We start from the raw sequence: 18,753 nt of genomic DNA, 5'->3' as shown, positions 1-18,753 counted from the left end.
TGACGTCGAAGGGACCAGGATTATAGACATGAATGCTAACAATTCTGACCTCAGGTGAGGAGCTACAGAAATGGATGGTAGAACTGGAAACAAACGTTAAGAATCCATCCAATCCTGAGTACGTGGAACTAAATCAATAAAACACAACAGAAACCTCCACGGTGAAAACCCCACTCTTCTAGAATAAGAATACAATGAATTCAATCCGTCTTTGATTTTGTGCCTAAGATGGGTGCCAATGTCTGAAGGCACATGTTAAAGTCTATGGTAACAAGCTGTAAGGTCCTTAATTTGAGCCAAGGAAACAGAACCCAACGTTTTTGACTGAGTCAAAGATGATAAACTGAAGTATGTCAAAACAAACTTAATGCCCATGTCGAGAGAGGCCATGTTGCTTTTACTACATTCTGCGTCCAACTTGGCACTGAAACAGGTTCTCGGAACTTGCCCTACTCTCCATCCCACACGCTGTAAAGCAAAAATTCCAGCCACAGCCAGGCCAAGCAGGAGGAGGCAGAGGCTGGGGGAGAATGCAGCACAGAGAACAGGACGCTCTGCACTGTGGCTCCTACAGGGGCCGCTCCAGCAGCTCCACGAGAGGACACAGCAGCTGAGTGCATGTCTTCCCAACAAGCAGAGAACACGCTATTTAAGAGCCATACACCCTGCACAGCCTTTCATCTGGCTGCTCTGAAAGGTCAAGTATAAATCATTCAGCTGTCGTTATCTCTGTGTCTGTGGAGGGAGGTGGAGACAGCAGAAAAACCACAGAGCAGGCCGGGCGCGGTGGCTCATGCCTGTAATCCCAGCACTTTTGGAGGCTGAGGCAGGCAGATCACTTGAGGTCAGGAGTTCAAAACCAGCCTGGCCAACATGGTGAAACCCTGTCTCTACTAAAAAATACAAAAAAATTAGCCGGGCATGGTGGCAGGTGCCTGTAGTTCCAGCTACTCAGGAGGCTGAGGCAGGAGAATAGCATGAAACCAGGAGGTGGAGGTTGTAGTGACCCAAGATTGTGCCACTGCACTACAGCCTGGGCAACAGACAATTTGTCCCACCTTATGAGGACCAGGCAACAACTAGCTGAGAGATGGAGGGGGCGAGAGGAAACCCTGCCCCATACGGGGACAGAAGTCTTCCCTGGGAAAGGGCAAGAGCTGCTTGCAAAATGGGAATATCAAGTTACATGAAATTGATCTTGGATAAATTTTGTAATTTTTCAGGGGGACTGTATCTGGTGCAAGCATCTATTAAAGCCTGTCTGTGCAACTGTCCTGGAAGGAGGCTGGTTAACCCATGGCAATTCAGGCTTGCCTTTCTTGTGTCCCAAATAATAGAGGTTTTTTTTTTTTTTTTTGAGACAAGGTCTCACTTGGATTGCTCAGGCTGCAGTGCAGTGGCACTATCTCACCTTACTGCAGCCCTGACCTCCCAAGCTCAGCCTCCTGAGTAGCTGGGACTACAGGCACACACCACCAAGCCTGGCTGATTTTTTGTATTTTTAGTAGAGATGGGTTTTGCCATGTTGCCCAGGCTGGTCTCAAACTCCTAGACTCAAGCAATCCACCCACTTCGGCCTCCCAAAGTGCTAGGAGCCACCGTGCACAGGTGTGAGCCACTGTTCCTGGCCCAAGACTTTGAAGGACAAAAGATGATTTAGTTTTCACCAGTCAGCCCACTGCCTCGTTATCTTCAACCTTCACCAACAGACTTTTTTTAAATTATACTTTAAGTTCTAGCGTACATGTGCACAATGTGCAGGTTTGTTACATATGTATACATGTGCCATGTTGGTGTGCTGCACCCATTAACTTGTCATTTACATTAGGTATTTCTCTTAATGCCATCCCTCCCCACTCCCCCCACCCCACGACAGGCCCCGGTGTGTGATGTTCCCCACCCTGTGTCCAAGTGTTCTCATTGTTCAATTCTAACCTATAAGTGAGAACGTGTGGTGTTTAGTTTTCTGTCCTTACAATAGTTTGCTGAGAATGATGGTTTCCAGCTTCATCCATGTCCCTACAAAGGACATGAACTCATCCTTTTTTATGGCTGCATAGTATTCCATGGTGTATATGTGCCACATTTTCTTTATCCAGTCTATCATTGATGGATATTTGGGTTGGTTCCAAGTCTTTGCTATTGTGAATAGTGCCGCAATAAACACACATGTGCATGTGTCTTTATAGCAGCATGATTTATAATCCTCTGGGTATATACCCAGTAATGAGATGGCTGGGTCAAATGGTATTTCTAGTTCTAGATCCCTGAGGAATCGCCACACTGTCTTCCACAATGGTTGAACTAGTTTACCGTCCCACCAACAGTGTAAAAGTGTTCCTATTTCTCCACATCCTCTCCAGCACCTGTTGTTTCCTGACTTTTTAACGATCACCATTCTAACTTATGTGAGATGGTATCTCATTGTGATTTTGATCTGCATTTCTCTGATGGCCGGTGATGATGAGCATTTTTTCATGTGTCACCAACAGACTTCTAATAGGCTCACTTCTCCAATCCCAATATCTTCCTGAATGGCATTACCTTTCCTCCATTTCCTCCCTTTAATTATGCCTGAGGTTGCAAATTTGTGAATTTTTGCAATCAGATCTTGGCAATGACCTTGAACCGTAGGATATAAATAACTCCCACATGCTTAGCGTTCCAATAATGGAACACTAGGCATGAATGGATTTTAGTATCCACCCACCATGTTCTAGGCAAAAACGTCCTACCAGGTTCTAAGGACACAGAGAAGGAAACGGACCTTCATGCTTTATAAACCTCCTCAGGGATAAGGGATCCTTGATCTTCCCAAAGATTCAGAATCACTTGTTACCTATTCAACCTCTATAACTAACTTATATGTCTATGGCTGAAGTATCCTCCTGAATTAGAATTTGTTTACTTACTTATTTGTTCCTACTGCCAAACCATGAGTTCTCCCAGGGCATGAAGTGCATCTCATTCATCTCAAGACTACCAGCACCTATCATCTCACAGCATGTGGGCACATAGGAAATGCTCAACATATGTGGGGAAGAGGTAAAAAAGCAGGTAGATTGCACAGTCCCTGCCCTCAAGGGGTATGTAGCCTAATACTTTAGGCAGACATGTAAATAAATATGAGTATTGCTATGTGATACATGCAGTAAATGGTGACGTACAGGGTATAAGTAATAGCACAACAAAGGCCAGATTGGCTGGGCATGGTGGCTCACACCTGTAATCCCCACACTTTGGGAGGACAAGGTGGAAGGATTGCTTGAGCCCAGGAGTTCAAGACCTGCCTGGGCAGCATAGTGAGACCCCTATCTCTACAAAAAATTTTTAAAAAATTAGCCAGGTGTGGTGGTACATGCCTGTAGTCCCAGCTACTCAGGAGGCTGAGGCAAGAGGATCACTTGAACCTAGGACCTCAAGGCTGAAGTGAGCTATGATCTCCAGCCTGGATGACAGAGTGAGACCTTGCCTCTTAAAAAAAAAAGAACCAGGATTGATATGAGGAGGGAATGCTGTACAAAGGAGGAAGGCCTGGGTTGCGCTTGATTAAGCATAAGAGAAAGATAAAGGGGGTAGGGGTGTTCCACACTGAGAGGGCAAGGTGAATAAAAGCTCGAGGCAGCAGGGGGTATTCAGGGAGTGTGAGAATCTCAGCTCAGCTAGATGAGGTAGTGGAAGGGCAGGTGGCTGGGAAAGAGGCAGGGTCTTACATGCCCCGCACAAAAGGAATTCAGACCTTCCCTTGCAGGTGAGGCATACCAGCTAAGTGTTTAAAGCATGGGTTTAAGCAGTTCTGGAAAGATACTCTAGCAGCAATGGAGAGTGTGGCCCAGAGGGAAGCAAGAGGCAGTGTGGCTACTATTCTAGCCCAGGGCTAGTTCCCCAGGGTACAGGGAGCACCTGAGGGAGAAGGCCCCAAGGAACCTGGATTTCTGGGCCACTTGGAAGGTGATAGCACAAGTAACCAAACTAAGGTGGGAGCACGTGGACAGCACCAGGATTTCAGTTAGAAAATGAGAAAACCATGGCTCAGGCCCTGGTTCTGTCATCACCAACAAGCTGCATAAATCATTCAACTGCAACTGTTTCACCTGTCAAGTAAGGAAAACAATCTCATCTGAGGAAAACTAGAGTATATATGTTGCCAAGAATACAAAGGTGAGAAAGACATGGGCCCTCTCTTCAAATCCAAAAGGAAATAAAGGAAATTTATAATAAAACAAGGTGGCAAATGCCATAAAATATGTTTTAAAAATAACTTATCACAAAAGTAATATATTCTTGCTGCAATAAAAGACACTTGGATAATAGAGTTAAAAAGATATAAAGTAGTATGGGAAATTAAAGAGATGATGGAGTAATTCATTATAAGGAAGTTTAAATGAGATAAACACAAGCTTTTTTAAAAGTAAGAAGCATTGACCGGGCACGGTGGCCCATGCCTGCAATCCCAGCACTTTGGGAGACCAAGGCGGATGGATCACTTAAGGGCAGGAGTTCGAGACCAGCCTGGCCAACATGGTGAAACCCCGTCTCTACTAAAAATACCAAAAATTAGCCAGGAGTGGTGGCATGCACCTGTAATCCTAGCTACTTGGGAGGCTGACGTACAAGAATCGCTTGAACCCGGGAGGCAGTGGTTGTGCTGTGAGCCGAGATTGTGCCACTGCACTCCAGCCTGCGTGACAGAGTGAGAAACTGTCTTTAAAAAAAAAAAAAAAAAGCATGAATCATTAAAAAGTTCACATTGGCTCATCCCTACCAGAGCTCTGGCCTGTGTGTGTGCCCCTGGCCCCTCAGTGCTGCCCCGCTCCAAGGGTGGGGAGGGCCACCCACAACAAACATCTCCAACAAGGAGCTTTGTTTTTTTTTTTTTCCCCAAGAAAATTATCCATGTAAAATGTTTTCTAAGAAATATGGATCCCAACAATGAAGTAAACAAATTATTTGTAGCTTAATAACCCACTGGGTGTCTGAAAGGCAAATAGAGCACATTGTTGGTTGTGTTTGTTTGAAACAAATACTGAGCTATTCACAAAGCAAATAACCACTACATAAGTTTATGACAAGCTGAGGCTTTCATGCCTATGAGAATTTCACTTCAATGTCAATATCACATTCAATAAATCATAGGACTTCAGGAAGAAGCAAGAATGCTGTCAAATACTATGATGAACAGGATTAAGTAACAATAATATCAAACTATTAGAAGAATAGGCAAAGGCTGTAAAGATAATTTGTGAAAGAAATATAGTTTATGGATAAAATACAAAAGCATATTCAATCTCACTAATACCCCCCAAAAATGCACACCAATCTAAACGTTCATGAGGAATTGACTAAATACATTAGGGCATATCCATATGATAAACTAACACACTATTATTTAAAATTATGTTCTGAAAGTAAGTCATAGGGAAAACACCCAAAGTATAATTGAAAAGAAAAAACAAGATACAAAATACTTTAGATTCAATTTTGCAAAAAATTAGAGAAATATAAAGTAGATCATTAATAAAAAGAGATTTTCTCTAAGTGGTGAAATTGGAGATGATGACTTGCTTTCTATCTTTCCAAAATATTCCATACTAATATTTAGTAATTTTACAATCAGAATAATCTTAACTACAAATACTATTATCTGATAATTCTCAGCTTCACGAGGGCAGGGACTAGGCCTGTGTTTGCTTATCTAACTAAGTGCTTAGCACACAGCATGTGCTCTATAATTATTTGTTGAATGGATCAATGATTGAACAAACGAAAGACAGACATACTCATTTAGAAAGTTCTGGCTGGGCACGGCAGCTCACACCTGTAATGCTAGCACTTTGGGAGGCTGAGGCAGGCAGATCACAAGGTCGGAGTTCAAAACCAGGCTGACCAACATAGTGAAACCCCGCCTCTACTAAAAGTACAAAAAATTAGTTGGGCGTGGTGGTGGGCGCCTGTAATCCCAGCTACTCTGGAGGCTGAGGCAGGAGAATCGCTTGAACCTGGCAGGCAGAGGTTGCAGTGAACCAAGATCGCACCACTGCACTCCAGCCAAGGAAACACTGCGAGACTCCATTTCAAAAAACAAAAAAGTTCTGATATATTCTCACACTTTAACTTTTATTACATTTGCTTTATCCTCCTCTCTCAACAGGTATTTTCTTTTCTTTTCTTTTCTTTTCTTTTCTTTTCTTTTTAAGTCTCACTCTGTCACCCAGGCTGGAGTGCGGTGGAGTGATCTCAGCTCACTGCAACCCCCACCTCCCATGTTCAAGCGATTCTCCTGCCTCAGCCTCCCAAGTAGCTGGGATTACAGCGACCGCCACCACACCCAGCTAATTTTTGTATTTTTAGTAGAGACGGGGTTTCACCATGTTGGCCAGGCTGGTCTCGAACTCCTGATTCAAGTGATCCGCCTGCTTCAGCCTCCTAATGTGCTGGGATTACAAGTGTGGGCCAAGGCACCTGGCCAGATATTTTCTTAATGGTTAAAATTAGCTCCTTATGAGAGTCCCTGAGTGTCAGGAAAAGGAAGTACAAAATCACAGAGCTCTTGTCTTGACCAACAAGGTCCAGATAAGCTCTGGTACTCTTGTATATCTGAGTCAGCAGTGCGCTCCAAATGGGGGATATGACATTACTGCATTATAAAAAATTCACATGAGCTATGAGTTCTTGACCATATAAGTAAGGTATTGTTAGAAGAGTCCTGAGAAGAGGGTTAAGGAGAAGAAGAATTATTGAACCAAAACAAACAGTGAATGTACATCATAGAACATATTTTAAAAGAAAGATCAATTCTTAGAAGTCCAAATTTCAGAGATCAAAATAGAAGTTAAATTCCACTTTTGACTTCAGCCAAACAGAAGCCAAGCATCGTTCGTACGAGACGGAGACAAAGAAAGAGCAAGAGAAACAAGAAAAAGGGGGAAAAACCGGCTTCTGATAGGCTAGAAAGAAAAGAGTATGTTATAATTTAAAAGAAATTTATCCTTCTTCATTTAGGGTTTAGGAGAAAATATCTTTCTGACAGTGAATTTTAATTGATTTCCTTTTAGAATTTTCAGTTTTTTCAAGTAAATTCTATCTACCAAAATGGCAAGTTTCTGCTGTCAATATCAGAGACACCCATAACCACATAATTAAAAGAATTAGGTCAATTTTAGACTCAGTCATGGGACAAGTTTTAGAGGCTCACTTGAGTCTATTTCACTCAAGAAATTAAAGCTAAGCCTAGAAAACATTTGTCTTGGACAGACTAATTAAGAAATTAGTTTATATCCCTCACTAAAGTTTGTTAAAATGCAGGTCATTCCAGTATATTAGCAAATCTTTAATGATCTTTAACGATCTCCTAATATACGTGAAACCATTGAAGGCACTCAGGCCTTAATAACAACTTCCTGAAAACCTTAAATTTAAGCCAGTTACATTTCACTTTAAAGGTTATTATCACAACCTGATTCCCACAAAGAAAAACTATTATACATCTACATACATATAAGAGGCAGTAGCAATTTCTGTCAGTATGACAGAATTCTCTTGAGACAAGAGGATGAAACAGACTCTGGCACAAAAACTGCTCCACTAAACACACATTAAACACTTGTGGTTTCAATTTCCCCAGTAATAAATCAGTATCATGCCCCAAAGAGGTGCCACATGTTTTCAAAGACTGAAATATAAGGCATTCTTAAAAAAGCATATTACTAATTGTGTGCACTGAATACTGAAAACCATTAAAAATAATGCTTCAGCATACCTGACAATTCTTGTTTTACAAATGAAAGCACAGCCAGGTAAACCTGGCAGTCAGCTATGATTATCTGCCTCTGAAGCCGATCAACCATAGAGGGGGCGGATTTTCGGACATCAACCTGTTTGGCAGAAAGAATGTCCACACTGATAAATCACACATAACAACGACAGTTCCCCCAAACAGTATCAGGTTATTGTACAAAATAATTTCACATAGGAATTGTGAAACCTGGCACTCAAAGCCAAGCCCAAATTCATCCTATGAGCCTGGCAGCTCCAAATTCCCATTAGTCTGACTTTGTTTTGTTTGTTTGAGCACTGTAACTCAAAGACAAAAATATTCTAAGTGATACAAGCTGAATTCATGGGAAATACGAAAAGCAACAAAAAACTTCGGAGTTTCACCTTTTTTAAAAACAAACAATATAAAGTCTTTCTTATCCAGAATAAAAATCATTAAAGGTACAATATATTCCTCAAAGCAGATAACCTGAAAAGTCAACTTTGCAGCCACCTGTCTTCAGGTAGGATAACATTAGGGGCATTCTTTTCGTGCAAGCAACTGAGACGTAAGGATCAGAAACTGATTACATTTCTATTAAGGAGAAAATATTCTGGAATTAAAAATTAGCTTTGAATAAATCACAAACTACTTGAAATATAAGTCATATAAATACAAACATGCAAAAAGTCAAATCACTTTTTATAAAATGTTGGTCTTTATCATAAGGTTTCTAAAATGAAGAATAGAACACTTCAGAATAGAACACTCTGCGTTCTTAGTACAAAGTAAACTTGAATAAAATAAGTTAAATAGCTTTAATATGCTATCACAATGACACAAGTAATAATAGAATTTTTGCAAATATGTCAACAGTATACACAGTAGACAAGCCAGAATGATGTGTTTCCCTTTTTTCTAGATTTTAGCATAATCCATCGTGGTCACCGTTGTTTCAAACCTAGCCCCGGCACTCACTATTCTATTCACTTGGGAAAATGTCAAGATGCTTCTGTTTCCTCGTTTGTCATAAAATCTACTGTGCAGGATTGTTGGGAGGGCTAATGAGATACTGAATGTGAAAATGCTTTTTAAATTGCAAGGACTCATTACAAATCTTAATTATTAACACAGGTGCTAGACATGGTACTGGATACTGATGACAGACATGTAAATAAGCTTTCATTCTAATGACGAAATATAGACCATATTACTATGCACTGTGGAAAGCTCTCTGAAGGGTAAGGACAGGGAACTATGGGAACCTGTAGGAGACACACTCAACAGGGCATGGAGCCTCAAGCAACAGTCTTTGAGGAAAAGGACACGTAGAAAGAACTAAAGAAGAGTAGGAACCAGGAAACGAGGGAGGAGAATGTTCCAGGCAGAGGAAACGTAAACGCCAAGTCAGCCACATTAAGAAGTCTGTACTTTATTATAATGGCAATGGCTGGTGAGAGGGGCCACCGAAAACCAAGCAAGCAACAAATTTGCATTTTAGTGACTATATTATGGTCAATGAATTAGAGCAGCATTCTCCAACCTTTTTGGCACCAGGGACCAGCTTCACGGAAGACAATTTTTCCATGGACTGGGTTGGTGGGGTGGGAGGAGATGGGTTAATGGTTTCAGGATGAAACTGTTCCACCTCACGTCATCAGGCATTAGTTAGATTCTCGTAAGGAGGGTGCACCCTAGATCCCTTGCATAGACAGTTCATGCTCCTATGACAATCTCATGACACTGTTGATCTGACAGGAGGTGAAGCTCAGGTGGTAATGCTCACCTGCCCTGCAGCTCACCTCCTGCCCTGTGGCCTGGTTTCTAACAGCCCATAGACCAGTACGGGTCCATGGCCCAGAGGCTGGGGACCCCTACATTAAAGAATCGTGAGACTGGAGGCAGAAATACCCATGTGTCTTAGACAAGTGGGATAGTGTCTGACCTACAGAGATGGCAGTGAGGATGGAGAGTAGTTGATGAATTCAAGAGGTATTAAGGAAAAGAGTCAACAGCACTTGGTCATTGATTAGACGTTATAAAACGTTGGTCTTTATCATAATGTTTCTAAAATGAAGAATAGAACACTCCAGAATAGAACATTCTGCATTCTTAGTACAAAACAAACTTGAATAAGTTAAATAGCTTTCATATGCTATCACAATGACAGAAGAAATAACAGGGTTTTTGCCAATATGTCAACAGTATACACAGCAGACACACCAGAATGATCTGTTTCCCTTTTTTCTAGATTTTAGCATAATCCATCGTGGTCACTGTTGTTCCAAATCTAGCCCCAGCACTCACTATTCTATTCACTTGAGAAAATGTCAAGATGCTTCTGTTTCCTCGTTTGTAATAACATCTACTGTGCAGGATGTGTCAGGCTGGAGAGAGAGGAAGCTAGGAAAACTCTGGCCCTCTGGAGCATCAGGAGGCGGGACACTTGGCCCATCAGTGGCTTTCTCATGGTGGACACCATAAACAAGAGCAGAGGTGAAACACTCTCCTGTGATGCTTCATAGGCAGGGCACGGGCATGCAGGAGCAGAAGACAGGTGGCTTCTGATGACTATATCCAACAGACTGATTTGTCAGTGACGTATGTGAGACCCTTGGGCACTCCAAGTAACATCAGGGCTAGGAGGGTGCCTCTCCATAGCCTAGCACTTTTGCACTGAAATGGTGAGGGCAAAATCAGGAAAACTGGATTCTGATGGTATTATGACTATTTATAACCAAAGGCTGGTGAGGCCTGGGGAAAATTAGGTAAACAGCTGAATTCCAGAATTACACCAAAATGCAATTCTATTATTCATCAACTGCCATCGTATCCTATTTGAATTACATATAGGAAAACCTCATTAAAACAGCCCTTCCCACACAGCCCATTATGGAAGAAGATGATTCTAAGATATCAAAAGGACATGCACTGAATGGCTCTGGATGACTGAAAGCAGCTTCTGTTTTTCTAAGAGATAACATTTTATATAACCAAAAACCATAAGAAACATTGAGGGTTTTCAGTCATATTCTAAATACTAAAACCAAGCAAATGGCTTTTGTTCTAAATGAACAAAAGTGATATTCTAAATAAGTGGCACACAGTCCACAACCTAAAGCCGCAATACTTACGTTCTTCTTAATTTTATTCTTGATTGTTTCAATTACTCCAGCCTCTTCACTTTCACACAGTTTTTCTGTGGTTTTTAAGTCATCACATGCCAACTGCATTTTTTCTTCCTCAAATGTCATCATGGCATTCTTCCAAGAAAGAAAGAATGAATGAATGAATGAATTAGTATCTGAAAATTTAAGCCAATTTATTACAAGAAAACTCCAAATAAAAAAACACTTGAATTATTTATTGCAAGCAAAAGAATCACAATGTTACAGCATAATCTGTTCATTCAAAGAAACTGTAATCTCAACATGAAATAAGACTATACCTCTATCACATCATCATGAAAAAAATACGGTAATAAATGTCCTTGACATTACTGTTCTACAATTTTTGTTGTTGCTGTTATTAAACACAGTAACAAAAATTCTCTCTGATTTCTGACTGGTCTGCTCAATTCACTTTTTACAGTGGTGTCTGATGCAGAAGTTCATTCTATCCACATATGAATCCCTGCCTCCACCAACTACTGCACAGAAATGCTAATGAAACAACAGCTTGTAGGTACACTTGGAAAATCTTCAGTCTTTCCAGGGACTGCAATTCCAGTAGGTTCACTTATAAGGAATTCATTTTATATTGTCTATGTTTAAAAATTCCATGACAGCTTGTTTCCAGGCACCTGATCCTGGTGGACTTTTTCAAGCCACATTTAACGAAGTAGGGGAAATCTACTGAATCTCTGCTGAACACCTGTGACTTTTACACAGTAGAACTGAGGTTTCTGAGATGAATGGGCTTACAGGGGCAGAGACAGACTTGCTGCGGGATACCTGGTTCTTGGAAGGACCTGATGAACCTACTGTCTCTAGCTCCTCATTTCCTATCAAATTCCACCAGCTCCATCTTGGCCTTTCAGGCTTCCTCAGTATGGCTCTAACCTACTTTTCCATTCTAGCCAAACCTCGGCCCAGGCCTCCCTGCCACACTCTTCTTCCCAACCCTCCTCTCAAGCTGCTGAAATCTCAACCCTGCTGTGGCCTTGCTTCTCCTCCTCCTCCACCACCAGACTCAGCCAAGACCCTTTGGTTATATCTCATTTGCAGCCCTTGTTATCACTTGGGTACTAATGTTACAACCGCCACCCAGTACCATTTTCCTTAGGGTTGGGAATAATGTATTCTTTCAAACAACAGCCGTTAACATTTTTGTTGCATTAACTGGCAATAAGAGGAAATAAATACCTTGAATAAAAACTTCTCACTGGAAGCTGGTGTGGTACCTATGGTTGAGCACTGCCAGGCTGTGACATGCCCATTTGCTGACTTCTTTCTCAATCTTGGATCTAAATGCTTTCTCTTTTTCAGTCCCTATCATGTCTTTTTTTTTTTTCTTGCTGTTACACAATTCTTTAATAGTCTTTTAAAAAAATTATGTGTTTGAAAGTAATTTGTGTGGTTATTACTGTTTCCAAAAAATCGAAGTATCCCATTTTCCACATTGCCCAATGTACTTTAAAACTAACTGCAATCTACTTCCTCAATTCCCAAATACTCATATTTGGAAATGTAATACAAACTGACAAATTTTAGCTCTGCTCATTTAACTTGACCTCTAGTCCACATTTACTCGATAATTTCAGAGCAAACCTTTATTACCCAAACCCAGACTTTTTTTCTACCTCGAATGCAGTTTTAATTATTGAAGGTCTTTCCATTACATTTTTATTCTAAAAAGGACTTTGGTTAAAATATAATACCCTATAAATAAGATGTAAGCATTTTATTTTTAAAATTAGGGAAGGCAGATTATTTCATAGGCATTGGGTAATAGGCAAAAACTTTATTTCAGTTTTAAACTCTAAAAGACTTTCTACAATAGTATATCTATACAACTGGTAGCCACTAACAGACATTACTTTATATAATTGTTTCCTTCATGCCAATAGGTCTTAAGATATCAACTTACCAAAAAACTGACAAAGCTGGCTCCAAAACTCATTAGTGGGCTATGATTTCTGTTAAAAAAAACACACACACACACACAAAATACAATTATTTTCATTGTAAAATTTTATTTTAAAAGCATTTGACATATCATGATTACCATATAATCCTTCTAATTGAATAAAAGAAGTTAAGGTCATCAAGCAGATTAAATTACCCTAATAAAGAAGTTAAAGAGGCAAGGTGGTTTACGGCTCTATCTGCCAGGATAGAATTTGCCTCTGATTCTTCAAAGCAAGGCAAACAAAAAGTCAAATTATAACAGACACTGCCTTAGTAAACTTTGTAACTGTGGCTGTTAAAGAGTTGACACAGTAAATATAAAGATAGTAGAAACAGACCAGGCGCGGTGGCTCACGTCTGTAATCCCAGCACTTTGGGAGGCTGAGGCAGGCAGATTACCTGAGATTAGCAGGTGGAGACCAGCCTAGCCAACATGGCAAAACCCCATCTCTACTAAAAATACAAAAGTTAGCAGCAAGTGGTGGTGGGTGTCTGTAATCCCAGCTACTGGGGAGCCTGAGGCAGGGACAACTGCGTGAATCCAAGAGGTGGAGGTTGCACTAAGCCAAGATCACACCACTGCACTCCAGCCTGGGCGAGAGAGTGAGACTGTCTCAAAAAAAAAAAAAAGGTAGAAACAATCTGACAACTACAAAAACATGGCCAAAGAAAGACAGTTATTATTCATTTTTAAAATAATCTTCTACAGTTACCAGTTAGATCATTTTTAAAATGCAAAACTTGTTACAAATGTTCAACACAGAAAATAAGTATAGTTTCTAGAGTAGATCAAAGGGTCTCTTCACTGAGTCAGACTTCACACACTTACTCATCAATCCCAGAACCTTAGGAATGCCTCGCTAAGAGTCAGCCATTCCCCCCTTGTAATCATCTGATTTTGTTGTAAGGCAAAAATGAAACCAAATCAATACCAATTTAAAGAATAAAAGAATATAAATGTTCTGCTTCAAAATCCAAAATAGTACAAAATCCAGATTTCTATAAATTGCACTAAAAGGAAAAGCTAGTTGTAATTACCTTCTTAAATGAAAATCGTTTTACTGATTTTTTATTATGCAAATACTATATGGTCACTATAAAAAGGGATGAAACAATTTATTCAATCTCTGACTATACATACAGAATATATGCAAAGTGAGAGTATGTGTGGGTCTATGGGAAAGAGAAGGTGCACACTTACATGTGTGTGACTCTGTGTGTATACACACACATGCCTAATGGACATATTGTACACATGTTTTTGCAGGCAAGGCCAAATATATTTTTGGGATAAAATGCTAGAGGTAGTGTTACTGAATTGAAGGGTACACACATTCATTTTTCTCCTGGTACACTGTTTGTGTGTCAGAGAAAGAGAGTGTGTGTGAGATCCAGGACTCTATTTTACATTAACCTTCTGCTACCATTTTCTTTTTCATCTACTTAGTACCTACCTAAATTCTACAGTTAATAATAGTCTGCTTTTCCCATTTAATAGGTTACTTAAACCTACATGAAAAAAAGTGAGGGGGTCAATTCCCTTGTGAGGAATCCCTAACCAGTGCTCACACCCATGAACCTAGATCAAACGGCACACTCCTGTAGCATCTGTCATCCCCACAATCTGCCTCAAAATACACATTAGTTTTTCTCATTCCACAGCACTATATGGGAATAACAGTATGGGCTCCTACCCTACCCTACTATATATCATATCCACCTTACACACATAGCAGGTGTTTCACAAATCCGAGTCAGTGAAGGAAGGGATGACACAGAATTCTGCCTTTCAGGAACAGACACATCTCAATCAAGTGCTGAGTACTGCGGCTTTTCCCTCCTTTTCCCTTTCCGTGCTCACATATTAGCCACTTTGCCATTTGAAAAATGAAGGAAGCTGAAACTAGGGCCTACTGTTGCCACGTCTGCTTCTTATTCTTGGCTAAAATTAGGTTTCTGAGAGCTGTGGCAATTAATTATTCATGGTACCTAACCTGGCCCTTTCGACTTCACCTACCATCTTATCATTTAAGTGGGGGGAAAAGAAACCATAGCAACAACGCAAGGAAACCATTTTCCCTCCTTGAAGAATTGTCTGCATCCCCCACAGCACCCGGGTGCATCGGGCACGTGACAATGCACTGCAGGACGGGCGATTGTCCTCTCAGGCTGCACATCACTTGCTGTTAGAAGAACTCGACCTAACATGGTTCACTTGGTCCTTGGTTTGTTTTCTTTTTAAACAGAGTCTCACTCTGTCACCCAGGCTGGAGTGCAATTGTGCAATCTTGGCTCACTGCAACCTCCGCCTCCCAGGTTCCAGCCATTCTCCTGCCTCAGCCTCCCGAATAGCTGGGATTACAGGCAGGCACCACCATGCCCAGCTAATTAATTGTATTTTTAATACAGACGGGGTTTCACTATAGTGAGCAGGCTGGTCTCGAGCTCCTTCCTCAAGTGATCCGCCCTCCTCGGCCTCCCAAAGTGCTGGGATTACTGGTGTGAGCCACCACACCCAGCCCACGCTTTTTTTTTTTTTTTAAACTTATTTCAAGTGATCCTAAGTTAACTTACTGCATCTGCATCCTAATCAATTGTGGACCATGCATGTGTCTCTACACAAAATGCATTCATTCCGGAGATCTGGAAACGTTCCCAAAGAGTACGAAGGTCATTGGCTCAAAACCGGTGCCATGGATGGGGAGGAAGAGGCTCCTAGCTCATTTCAATACTCCTCATATTTGGAACCAACAAAGACCAAACAAGAGGGGAGTGGGAATGCTATGTGAAGGCTGACTATAAGCATTAGAACCCAAATACAAACCTTTCTAACTACCAAAAGATATACAAAAAATGGGGTGAAATAAACCATAGTGAGAAACCTATTTTTCTTAAAAAAAAAAAAAAGAAGACTAAATATTTGCTGATATTGAAAAAACAATGGTAGGATAATCTATAACATTTTTTTCAAAATTGATACCTATAAGGTGAGGGAGGGGAATAGGGAAGAAGAAAAAAGGATGGAAATGAAGCTCCCTTTTACACATCTTGTTTTATAGATTCCATTTTGGAACCATGTAAAAATTATTCACAGTAATACTGAGTTAAATGTTAATAATGCAACCCCTAAAGTCAAAAGAAAGTGACTTAAATGTCCCTAAAAGCAAATCCAGTTGGTAACATAATACCAGAGCAGAACTAGTCCAAGAGACTTTACAACATAGTAATCTGACAGTACATCCCTATTGTGAAATACCCTTAAAAACTGACCCCAAAATGTGGCCAAAAGAAAAATCGTAACTATTTTCATAATCATATTCTTATTGGACAAATGGGTACTGTTACGCTAAGGCTGCTGGGTCATAGTACGTGAGAAAGCCATCAGTTAAGTATGTCAGTGTTTGTTGGGACCCAGGACTTTGTGCATAGGAAAAAGGATGAAATAAACTTTTAAATCTTACAGTCCAGAATACAAACTGGAAGAATAAAAGCAAACTCACTGAATTTTTTATCTTTAAAAGAATATGGCCAGGCGCAGTGGCTCACGCCTGTAATCCTAGCACTTTGGGAGGCTGAGGCAGGCGGATCACCTGAGGTCAGGAGTTCGAGACCAGCCTGGCTAACATGGTGAAACCCCATCTCTACTAAAAATACAAAAATTAGCTGGGCATGCCTATAATCCCAGCTACCTGGGAGGCTGAGGCAGGAGAATGACTGGAACCTGAGTGGCAGAAGCTGCAGTGAGCCGAGATTGCGCCACTGCACTTCAGCCTGGGCGACAGAGAGAGACTCTGTCTCAAAAAAAAAAAAAAAAAAAACAGAAATGCAAATCAAAACCACAATAAGGTACCATCTCACACCAGTCAGAATGGTTATTATTAAAAAGTCAAAAAACAACAGATGCTGGCAAGGTTGTGGAGAAAAAGGAACACTCTTACACTGTTGGTGGGAGTATGAATTAGTTCAACCATTGTGGAAGACAGTGTGGCAATTCCTCAAAGACCTAGAGGCAGAAATACTATTTGATATGGTTTGGCTGTGTCCCCACCCAAATCTCACCTTGAATTGTAGCTCCCATAATTCCCAAGTGTTGTGGGAGGGAGCTGGTGGGAGATAATTGAATCATGGGGGGATGGTAGTGAATAAGCCTCATGAGATCTGATTGTTTTATAAGGCATTTCCCCTTTCACCTGGCTCTCATTCTCTCTTTGCCTGCTGCCATGCAGGACATGACTTTGCTCCTCCTCTGCCTTCTGCCATGATTGTGAGGCCTCCCCAGCCATGTGGAACTATGAGTTAATTAAACCTCTTTCCTTTATAAATTACCCAGTCTCAGTCTCAGGTATATCTTTATCAGCAGCGTGAAAACAAACTAATATACCATTCAACCCAGGAATCCTGTTACTGGGTATATACCCAAAAAACTATAAATTGTTCTAAAGACACATGCACATGTATGTTCACTGCAGCACTATTCACAATAGCAAAGACATGGAATCAACCGAAATGCCCATCAATGATAGACTGAATAAAGAAAATGTGGTATATGTATACCATTGAATACTATGCAACCATAAAAAGGAACAAGATCATGTCCTTTGCAAGGACACAGATAGAGCTGGAGGCCATTATCCTTAGCAAACTCATGCAGGAACAGAAAACCAAACACCGAATGTTCTGACCTGTAAGTGGGAGCTAAGTGTTGAGAACATATGGACACATAGAGGGGAACAACAGACACTGAGGCCTACTTGACGATGGAGGGTGGGAGGAGGGAGGGGACTGGAAAAAAATAAAAAATTAGTACTAGGCTTAATACCTGGGTGATGAAATAATCTGTACAACAAATCTCCATGACACAAGTTTTTCTATGTAACAAACCTGCACATGTACCTCTGAACTTAAAAGTTTTTTAAAAAATTAAACAAATTTATATGGAAAAGTAAATAATTTAGAATAGCCAAATCAAATCTGAAGAACAGCAACAAAGCTAGATGCTTACTTGAACAGACATCAAGACAATTAAAATTAAGAATTTCTTTTCAGTCATAAGAGATTGGAAAAAGCAAACCACAGACTGGGAGAAGATATTTGCAATACACATATCCAACTAAGAGCTCATCTTCAGGATACATTAAAAACTTCCAGGAATCAGTAAAAGACTGAAAACTTCCTAAAAAGATGGCCAAAATCTTAAATAGGCACTTCACAAATGAGGGTATCCAAAAGTCAGTAAACATATTAAAAAGTGCTGAAAATCATTAGTTATCAGGGAAATCCAAATTAAAACCAAAATGAGATACCACTATACTCATCAGGTTGTCAGGAAGGACTGACAATATCAAGCGTTAGTGAGATGTGGAGCAACTAGTATTCTCCTACTTCGTTTATCAGTGTCTATTAAATCTAAACGTGTGCCTACCCTAGTAACTTTTTTTATTATGAACTTGATAATTTTATTATTTATTCTAATGATTTTTTTTTTTGAGACAGAGTCTCACTCTGACACCCAGGCTGCAGTGCAGTGGTCGGCTCACTGCAGCCTCCGCCTCCTGGGTTCAAGTGATTCTTGTGTCTCAGCCTCCCAAGTAGCTGGCACCTCAGGTTCATGCCACCACACCCGGCTAATTTTTGTATTTTTAGTAGTGATGGGGTTTCACCATGTCGACCATGCTGGTCTCAAACACCAGACTTCAAGTGATCCACCTGCCTCTGCCTCCCAAAATGCTGGGATTACAGGCGTGAGCTATTGTGTCCAGCCTCTAATGAATTTAAGTGGTTTAATTTTATGCACATATAGTTGTCATTAATTTTTTTAATTTTAGGTTCAGTGGTACATGTAAAGGTTTGCTATATAGGTAAATTGTG

General features: G+C 40.5%; 1 protein-coding gene across 1 annotated transcript in view; it reads right to left on the bottom strand.

The window, feature by feature from the left end:
* Positions 1–18,753, bottom strand: part of TTC39C (tetratricopeptide repeat domain 39C) — a 121,525-nt gene that overhangs the window by 58,194 nt on the left and 44,578 nt on the right. The window contains exons 2-4 of the mRNA XM_008955746.4: positions 12,845–12,893; positions 10,891–11,019; positions 7,760–7,874 (exon numbers count right to left, since the gene is read on the bottom strand). Coding sequence (XP_008953994.4) covers positions 7,760–7,874; positions 10,891–11,019; positions 12,845–12,893 — 293 coding nt within the window. The remainder of the gene's footprint in view (positions 1–7,759; positions 7,875–10,890; positions 11,020–12,844; positions 12,894–18,753) is intronic.

The sequence above is a fragment of the Pan paniscus genome, chromosome 17 (genome assembly GCF_029289425.2).
Source record: "Pan paniscus chromosome 17, NHGRI_mPanPan1-v2.0_pri, whole genome shotgun sequence".
Classification (NCBI taxonomy): Eukaryota; Metazoa; Chordata; class Mammalia; order Primates; family Hominidae; genus Pan; species Pan paniscus.
The sequence above is the reverse complement of the archived record's forward strand: the minus strand, read 5'-3'. Positions and strand labels throughout refer to the sequence as shown.